We start from the raw sequence: 10667 nt of genomic DNA on the forward strand, positions 1-10667 counted from the left end.
CTCGTACTATAAATGGTATGTTTAGCAAAAAACTTAGCAAGACAGCTGGAAGTCCATTATGACAAATAGATTTTTTTTTTTGTGTCAATACCCACCACTTTGGAAACGATGCGGACTGCTGGTGTGATATATATTTTTTATATAATTACGAAAATCTGTCATAGATGGAGCGGCGCGAGCGTATGGATCAACTCGCTCGAGATGAAATTTCACAATGGCGTTGGACACGAGCCGACGAAGAAGCTTTCCGACGAACTGTCGCTTCCTATGGAGTCGAGTTCGATCCCGCCACCAAAAGCTTACGTTGGAGTAGATTTAGATCTTTAGCTCGTTTAGACTCCAAAAGTGATGATGCTTTAACCGATTACTTAAAAGCTTTCATGGCTATGTGTAAACGACAATGTGGCCTCGCAGTGGGAGAGGCGGAATTGCCCACTCGAGCAGATTTAAAGGCGGAACCTATAGGAGAGGAGCGAGCAATTGCTACATTAGAAAGGTACGCAATTTTTTTTACATAAATCAAAGCTTAACGGAAAACTGTTATAAAATCGGAAAAGAAAGGTTTAATTAGCTTAGACCAAAAATTTTCATAGTTCATATCACGTTGCTGGACACGACGGTTATTATAGCCCCTGGATTAAGATACTTCGTAATGCGACATACCGGGTATAGCCGTAAAATTTTTAAAAGTAATAATTTAACCTATGGCCTTAGCAGTTGGTTATGTACAGAATGACCATAAAATATATTTAAACTGTCATATTACAATGACTTATAGGCCCTACTGTCATTCTACATTACTGTTTTTTACGTATTCAGTTGTTTACGTGGGGCATCATACTTAGATAATGGCATATCGACACTACGGCTATGACCGTTGACGCCTCAAATAAAATCCGTTGGAGTTTGAACTAGTGATGCGCCGACCGCGAACATAAATAATAAATAACTAATTATCTCATAACATACACATACGGTCGTCTGTTCCTATGGCAAGCAATTTAATGCTTGTGTTACAGGTAACAGCCGACTGGTATAACTATATATTTTTTTATAAATATACATAGAAATAATACATATATAAATATATAAATACAAACATTACTCCCAGACTCAGGTGGGAATCGAACCCGCAACCCACGACATAGAAAGCAGGCCGTAGCATGCATTCCATATAGGCAGAAAGGCACTGCCTACCTTGTCATTTTACTAAAAATGATATATTAAACATGAACATTACATATTTTGAATAAATATTTTTGAAAAAGACATAAATCATAATTCAATTTAAATCCGCTTCAAAAAAACACGCAGTCATATATGCGATATCCGCGCTTCGTGCGCATCGACGACGGGCCTTTTATGAAACTTCTGCCTAAAATCGCTTACAAATGTTAGCAGTGACAATTAAGACATTATATAATCCAACAATTTTATAATGTCGCGCGCGTCATATGGAATACGAACAAAGTATTGTGTTTTTAACTTTTGTGGTTTAACAACGAAATTGCACTGCGGCACTGCCTAAGAATAACCTGTCAAATTAAATTGTCTTGAATTCTATACCGTTTGTACTTATAATTATGATTTTTGACACGGTCGTATAATTGCATCCGCCGAATCATTCGGCAGAGTAATATTATGACAAATGACAATTTACGCAATTCACTTTGAATTTTTCGTTTGTGCGTTCGTTATTAGTGAAAATCTATAATATAAAAATGAGTCGCTGAATGTGTTGCTAAGCGCAAAACTCGAGAACGGTTGGACCGATTTCGCTAATTCTTTTTTTTAAATATTCCTTGAAGTACGAGGGTGGTTCTTACGGAGAGAAAAATTCAAAAAAAAATTAAATTTCCTGAAAAAATCTAAAAACAACACTTTTCTATACTCCCATACAAAAGATTTGTGATAATACTTAAAAGTCACTGTTAGGCGATACGAAGTTCGCCGGGTTAGCTAGTATTAATATATTAGTGATGAATAAGTTCACTTATGAAATATGTAACAAAGATGTGTGTTTTATGAAAGTAAATAGTGCATCCAAATTCAACACAGGCGTATCGATTTAGCATATAAATAACAATGACGTTATAATTTTTCATTTATTAACAAATAAACAAGTAAGTGCATACAATTTCGTAACTAATTAATAGTGTTATCAATGATTTCCTATGTTTGACACAAACGAAATTATCAGAGTGCCAGCCTTTATGAGGTCACAGTCTATCCAGTAACTGATTTGTTTGATAAGTATCAGTTGGTTACTGTACGTGTATATGTATGCCTGCATTATAAGTATAAATGCACTTTACGCGTCCAATAATTTACTTGTCTGTTCTTGAAATTATCTAAAAGCCTCTATTCTCAACAAAATTGAAATAAATTAGGAAAAAATTGCGAGGAAGTAGGTGCAGTGTGGCTGTTCATATTTTTTTTGACTGCCTACCTTGTCTAAAAACTATATGCACGCCACTGAAAGCAGAGCCACTACGAACTGCGCCAACGAGCTAGTCAAACAGCGAAAAACCATTGGCCAGAAATATTGTTATGTTTATTTTTCGAAATTATGTTATGTTTATTTTTCGAATAGTTAAAGCCGATAGTTTATTTTTGAAATAAATATTGTTTATTTATGTTATAATACAAGGGCCTTAGCCTTACAGTCACAATACAAAATATTCACCATATATTATACGACGCTACGGATATAACTATAATACGGCTAGAGCCGTAATGAGATATTACAAAAAATTTTAAAGTCTTGCCGTGACACAGCTGCTACAGCCGTAAGAAACTAATGTATGTAAAAAAATACTGTCAACTAGACGAAAAATAATAACAAAGTACTGTCCAGCAACGTGATATATGATAGGAAAACCATTGTAAAAGCTAGTCAGCTCCAGAAATCTAATTTCATCTCATCGGATCTATAAAACGGATTTTAAAATTTTATCTCGTTATTTATTTAATCGACAAGTATTCAAAACTCAACGCAAAACTTCAATCGTATAAATGTCCTTTCAGAATCGATCTCCTTCGAGTTCTCCGCGAGGAAGTGGCTCCACACCCGGCGCTGGAAGCGCGCCTGGCGCTGTGCGAGCGCTCACTGGACGCGCCGCCCTGGTGGCAGCCCGCGCGACACGACAAGCTCCTGGTCCTAGGAGTGTGCAAGTAAGGAGTTATTAATAATAATTCCTTAATTGATCCTATTGTACGGACTTAAAAATATTATCTAAAGTCTGTTCAACGAGAAGAGATACCAAACGTAAACAAAGCCCATCATTTTTTCGTAGCGACGACGGAACAAACAAAATATATTCTATCTCTTTCTATCTTGTTTGTTTGTTATCTGCTGCACGTATCTCTCTGTAAGGTCGAACGATATTTTAACTGGCTTTGAAAACATTCGGATCGCGGTCAGCCCTTTGATTTTTTATTATTTATTTTTATTTCATTCCGTATCCTGAAGCACTTGGGGTGATTTTTATATTTTGATAATTATTATTTAAGAAGTATCAAATCTTATACAAATAATTGTATTTAATTAATTATATTAAATTAAGTAATTATCAAAATGTAAATTATATTTTACATTTTAAAAATTTGTCTAAGTAAAAAAAGGTTACAAAACCCTGCATAGTTGAATGACCTCGCATTTAGTTTGTTTACGTTTGGTATCTCTTCTCGTTGTACAGACTTTATACTAATATTATAAAGAGGAAACACTTTTTTGATTGTTTACTTGCAGTGAATAGGCTGTAAATCTACTGAACTGATTTGAAAAATTCTTTCACTGGGGGTGACATATATATAGTATTATATAGTATTTTATTGCAAATTATAATGCAAAGCATAAAATATAGAAAGTAAGTATTGGTCAAATATTTAAGAACTTTTAGTAAAAAGTAAACCACAATTTTTAAGAACTTTAAAGTTTATTTTAATATAACTGAAATTCTTTCATGACTTTAAATAACATAAAAAATTTAAAAAAAAATCTATAAAACATAACGCAAAAGTATTCATCTACCCTTGTCACTCACGCGAAATACTTCGTCTACCACTTAGTTATGTCGCCTTTGCTCTCAATGACAGCTTTAATGCGAAGAGGCATGGTTGCAACCGACGCTGCACACTCTTCAGGCGTAAATGACTCATAGACAGCCAAGAGTTTAGCCTTTAAGTCGCTCTTCGATCTTGATGGATTTTTACGGAGAACTTTTTTCATTTTCCATCATAGGGTTTCGATCGGCTACAAGTCCAGGCTGTTAGATCCGATTGTAGGGATGCTTTTCGCCAGTAGCCACATTTTTGTTGTCCTTGCAGTATGGCAGGAAGCACCATCCTGTTGAAAAATGAAGGAATCTTGATGCTTGAGTGACGGAATAGAGGGCAGTAAATTATCTTTCAAAAGGTTTTGATACCTTGCAGAATATCATAAGAGACGCCGGAAACTTTACTTTGCTTTTGAGACAATCAGTATGAAATGCCTCATTTTGTTCCGAATCACTTTTCCTTTCATCGCCGACTGTCACTTCAAATTTGGACTCGTCACTCCAAATGATACTACGCCACTGATCGGAAGCCCATTTTAAATGATCACGAGCAAACTTCAACCTTTTTTTCTTTTGTATAGCAGTCAACAGTGGTTTCTCCTTAGCGGTGTAAAATCCGTAACCCATTTTTTTTAAGACTCTTGCAAGTATCAACTGAGACGTCTTTGCGAATCATGTCCTTCCACTTTACCGTGAGTTCTCCAGCAATTTTCTTCAGGATTCCGTTTTCTGTTGCACTTGTGATGCGTGGTCGCCCATTTTTCTTCAAACAAGAAGTCGTTCTATTCTTTTTATAGTGCTGAATGATAGATTGGACTGTAGACCTGGGAAGTATCAAGTCTAGATATTTGGTAACTTGATTTGCCAGCATCGACCCCACAAACTATTCGCCTTCGAAGCTCTTCACAAACGGGCTTGCCACGACCCATTATTATTTTATATATGTATATATATATATGTGTATGTGTGTGTGTGTATGTATATGTATATATATATATATATAAAAGCGAAAGGTCACTCACTCATCACGAAATTTCCGAAAATGCTCTATAGATGATGAAAAGGTGTCCAAATAATGTATCTTTAGAAATCAACTCCCTTTTGAGGTTAAAACGGGGGATGGTAGGTTGACTCACTCATCACGAGATCTCCGAAACTATAACACCTACAAACTTGAAATTTGGCAGGTACGTTTTTTATAGGGCGTAGACATTTGCTAAGAATGGATTTTTTGAAACTCGACCCCTAAGGGGATAAAACGGGGGTTGGAAGTTTGTATGAAAGTCCTATGTTTTTGAGGTAAGAGACTTGAAATTTAAAATGTATGCCCTATGGATGGTGAGAAGGTGTCAAAATAATGTATCTTTAGAAATCAACTCCCTTTTGAGGTTAAAACGGGGTATGGTAGATTGACTCACTCATCACGAAATCTCCGAAACTATAACAGCTACAAACTTGAAATTTTGCAAATAAGTTTCTTATAGGGCGTAAACATCTACTGAGAACGGATTTTTACGAAACTCGACCCTTAAGGGGATAAAATAATTGTGTTTGCTCGCAAACGAAAAAAAAAACCGACTTCATTATTACATCGACGAGTAATACAACGTAGATCGACGAAAAAATGGTCAAGTATCTACGCGTTATCAAAGATTACTCAAAAAGTAGTTATCAGATCTCAATAAAATTTATATGTGACCACATGACAAACATCAGCTTTCGATTAAATTAAAAATTATTAAAATCGGTACACCCAGTAAAAAGTTATTGCGGATTTTCAAGAAGTTCCCTCGATTTCTCTAGGATCCCATCATCAGATCCTGGTTTCCTTATCATAGTACTAAACTAAGGATATCTTCTTTCCAACAAAAAAAGAATTATCAAAATCGGTACACCCAGTAAAAAGTTATTGCGGATTTTCAAGAGTTTCCCTCGATTTCTCTGGGATCCCATCATCAGATCCTGGTTTCCTTATTATGGTACTAAACTAGGGATATCTCCTTTCTAACAAAAAAAGAATTATCAAAATCGGTACATCGAGTAGAAAGTTATGCGGTATAATACAACGTAGGTCGACGAAAAAAGCGTCAAGTGAAAACGCATTATTAGATATAACTCGAAAAGTAGTTGTTAGATCTCAAATAAATTTTAATGGGACCAATTGACACACACCACCTTTCGATTAAAAAAAAAAAAAATTGTCGAAATCGGTCCACACGGTCAAAAGTTCTGATGTAACATACATAAAAAAAATACAGGCGAATTGAGAACCTCCTCCTTTTTTTGGAAGTCGGTTAATGAGGGTTGGAAGTTTGTATGAAAGTCCTATGTGATTAAGGACTTGAAATTTAAAATGTATGCTCCAATTAATACATCGTAATCTATATATATAAAAGAGAAAGCTCACTGACTCACTCATCACGAGAACTCAAAAACCGCTGGATGATCCATTCATCCAGGATGGACAAAGATGAAATATGGCAGCGAGGTAGATTATAGTTAGTAGACATCTGCTAAGAACGGATTTTGCGATATTCCACCGCTAAGGGGTTTTAATTGGGGTTGATAGTTTGTATGAAATATATACAGCAGCTGTAAGTTCGCCTGATAGGTTATTTATACTGCAGCCTGAAAATAAAATTAAAAATGTGGTGTATAGAGAGGTTTTATAAAAATAACTATTAAATTATACTAAATTGTGTTAAATTGTGTTACTAATTGTGTTAAAAAAGTTACTCAGAGAATAAGCATTTCAAGTGACTGAAATAAAAAAATAATTTACGTTAAGAATCTTAATAGTAATGGATATCTTCATAACCACGTGGACGAAATCGCGGGCAACAGTTAGTGTATTATAAAACAAAGTCCCCAAAAGCGTATGTGATCGATTCCCTCAAAATCTACTGAACGAATTTTCATGTGGTTTCACCAATGGAGAGAGGGCTTCAAGATGAAGGTTGACGGGACGGCTAAGCCGATTTTGATGAGAGTTTCACTGGAAGTTTGCCGGGAAAACTTTGTGACAAACTGATTTCAACGCGGGCGAAGCCGCGGGCACAGCTAGTTTATATATATTATTATGCAATGCAATTATTTCATTAAAACTAATGAAATAATTGTATTTGCAGGCAAACGAAGAAAAACCGACTTCAATTATATCGACAAGTAATACAACGTAGGTAGACGAAAAAATAGTCAAGTAAATACGCATTATCAAAGATTACTCCAAAAGTTGTAATCAGATCTTGATGAAATTTAAATGTGACACACATGATAAACATCGGTTTTCGATTAAATTAAAATCGGTACACCCAGTAAAAAGTTATGCGGATTTTCGAGAGTTTCCCTCGATTTCTCTGGGATCCCATCATCAGATCCTGATTTACTTATCATGGTACCAAACGAGGGATATCTCCTTTCCAATCGGTTCATAAACGATGGAGTTATTCCCAAACATGCATAAAATTATATATATACACGGTCGAATTTAGTAACTTCCTCCTTTTTTGAAGTCGGTAAAAAAACTGAAATTTTCGGAATTTATACTGTTTCACTAGACAAATGACACAGAATTACTTTTACAACTTTAAATTATGCAACATAATTGTACAAAGAAGGAATAATCACTGATAGACGAACTCTTTTGCATCGATTAACAATTAGACGAAATATTTTACTTATAACTTCTTCGAATTTAAAACAGGATATGTATAAATTTAAAAAGCTAAAATAATTTATTGGTTCATAATTAAAAATGGCATAAGTAACGCGACATGCGATAGTAGAACAGCTTAATATTTTATATAGATATAAAAAAATGAAGTTAGAAAAAATCTCACAGAGAAAATTTCACACTAGACGAACTATTTTGCATCAGGGCTCGTATATACTTACTTCCAGTGGCGCTACAACCCTTTGTGGGTCTTGGCCTCTTCCACGATTTTCTTCCACTTGTCACGATCTCTGGCAACCCTCCTCCAGTTCGTAAACTTGCCCATCGTCCTCAGATCCTCTACGCAGTCCTTCCATCTTTTACTGGGTCTTCCTCTCGGTCTCTTCTGCTGTGGTGTCCACTCAGATATTATTTTGGCTGCCCTGGTTTCCGGTATTCTTTCTAAGTGGCCTGCTCACCTCAGTCTTGAAGACTTGCAACGTCTGACAATATTCTCACCTTTTATGCGCGCCTCTATTTCATGATTCATAAGATGTCGATATGTCCCATTGTCATCCTTGACGGTTCCGAATATTCGTCGCAGCACTTTTCTTTCAAATATTGCCAGTCTACGCTTATCCTTTTGCGTTAGCGTCCACGTTTCGCAGGCATAGGTGATTATGGGCCTGATAATGGTGCGGTATATAGTCAGTTTTGATGTAACACCAAGCAATTTCGAGGAAAAGATTTTGCTGCACGAATAGAAGCTCTTGTTACCGCCAACAATCCTTGCCTTTATCTCATCGCCCGCCCGTCCCATCCTGGCTAGTCAGCATTGATCCTAAATGCTTGAAGCTCTATATATATATACAGTATAAATCGAGCACTTTTGAACCCGACTCCTTTCGATCCGGCCAAAAGATTTTCTTTTCTACATATAAAAAAACATTTTTGAGAATTTTTTCAAATTATTTTATCAATTTTTTTCAAATTTTATTATATTTTAGTGAATGTTTTAATTGTAAATTATAGCCTTGCTTACGCGCTTACGAAAGATACAGGACCTATCCAGACCAGGAATCTATCGAAGCAGCTTGTCTCTTTAAACAGTCAAGTTTAAAAATGAAGTGAAATTTTTTCTTTTTGTTATAATTATGAATAATTGTAAAAAGTTTTTAAATAACATATTTTTACTGTCTAATATAATAGCTTTGCGATGGTATATTTGCGTTTACATCTTACATCTTTTAAAGTTTATAATCATGAAATTATTTTTGGCCGGACACTTGCAGGCAACTGTGTAACATCTCACCCCCAATCCTCTTTACACTATGCAAAAGAATGGTTTATGAATACATGCATTGTTATGCACCGGATATATTCAACCCCATGGAAGAGGTCATTCTTTAGTGATACATTCTAGTATACATAATTTATTTATTACATATAATAATGTACATACACTCGAGAGCAAAGAAATCGTACACCCTGAATTTTAATTTTGACCGCAAGTATTTTTTTTTTTAATTTAATGTTGTTTGCAAATACAACTTGAATTAAATTAAAGTACACATTGTTAGCTTTCTAAAAACCCATTATGTGTAGCTTTGACCTTCGAAATCATTACAATAGGAACAAAACAATAGAATTACCCAAATTCACTCATTCGGGTAGTTCAGTTTGTAAGACTTTGTGCAGGTTTAAAAGGTTATATTCTTTGTGTATAATGAATTATACTACCTGTCTTTTAATTTATTTGATTTCATTAGTTGCGTAATAAAGTTATTTATATTTTATTTTTTCAGGCATGGATTGGGTGATACTTATAACAAACTGTTTTGTGATCCGAAACTTCCTTTTGCTGATTGCTCTAGAAAATGGAATGCAAAATACAAAAGCAGTTCTAAAAGTGAATCACAAAAGCCTACTTCAGACGACGAAGAAAAAATTGTAACTGAAATTGCTGAAGAGCCAAGAATGTCCTTACGACGTAGCAAACGTACTTCAAACATTCTTGAACGCGATACCGAGGAGGATACGGATGCTTTATCTGAACTTGAAAATTTGGCAAAGTTAGGGAGAATAGATGAAACTTTAACACCAGAACATTGGTTTTCGGAAAGAGCACTTGAAACAAGACTTCATCATATCGCTCACGCTGTACAGAATTGTGAGTGGCCATCAGCAACGTCAACAGCTAGTTCTTCTAAAGCTGGGGATGGTAGCAGCACACAAGTAGAAATTTCAGACGATCGTAAACAAAGTCAGAAACGTCATATCGCCATCGATGTCGAAACAGAACGTGCTAAATTACATGCGCTACTTTCTTCGCCACAAGCGGCACATTCATCTTCGCGAGAGACTCACAGATTACCAACATCAGTGAATCTGGAACGTGATGATGCATCTAGTGACTCCGGCTCTCGACGCTCAACTCCTGCTCCTCCGCCTGCACATCAGCGCGTGGCTCCTTCTCCTGCACCTTCTGTACCGCCTTCGCCAGCTCCTGTTACAACTGTGGCGCCTGTTGACCTATCGGCCCCTTTAGACTTGAGTGAAATCCAAGATTTTTCTATGGGTCGTCGGACACCCCAGGCAGACGCTTCGCCTGCTGCAAATACACAGACGAGGAGTCGATTAGATGATACATTAACGAGACTTATGAAAAGGAAAAATGTGGTATGTATGAACATTGTAATTGTTTTTGTATTAAGAAATCCACCGACGTAGGGCACAGTAGGAAATGCTGCTCAAAATCTGGAGTAGCCTGACAGAGGAAGTACCTCGACCTTACAGAAAATCGCAACTAAATAATGTTGCTTTCAACCAATGTGTTCCTGTGGTGAGTAAAGCTACCACAGCTCCTGGGGGAGATTGTGGGTGGGGTCGGCAACACGCTTGCTATGTTTCTAGTGTTGCAAGCATCTATAAGCTACGTAATCTCTTATCATCAGGTA

General features: G+C 36.0%; 1 protein-coding gene across 1 annotated transcript in view; it reads left to right on the forward strand.

Moving 5' to 3' along the window:
* Positions 1-10667, forward strand: part of LOC123669415 (chromodomain-helicase-DNA-binding protein 7) — a 32929-nt gene that overhangs the window by 18809 nt on the left and 3453 nt on the right. Inside the window, exons 13-15 of the mRNA XM_045603020.1 lie at positions 165-496; positions 3028-3174; positions 9516-10389. Of these exons, the coding sequence (XP_045458976.1) occupies positions 165-496; positions 3028-3174; positions 9516-10389 (1353 nt within the window). The remainder of the gene's footprint in view (positions 1-164; positions 497-3027; positions 3175-9515; positions 10390-10667) is intronic.

Source organism: Melitaea cinxia, chromosome 3 (genome assembly GCF_905220565.1).
Source record: "Melitaea cinxia chromosome 3, ilMelCinx1.1, whole genome shotgun sequence".
Classification (NCBI taxonomy): domain Eukaryota; kingdom Metazoa; phylum Arthropoda; class Insecta; order Lepidoptera; family Nymphalidae; genus Melitaea; species Melitaea cinxia.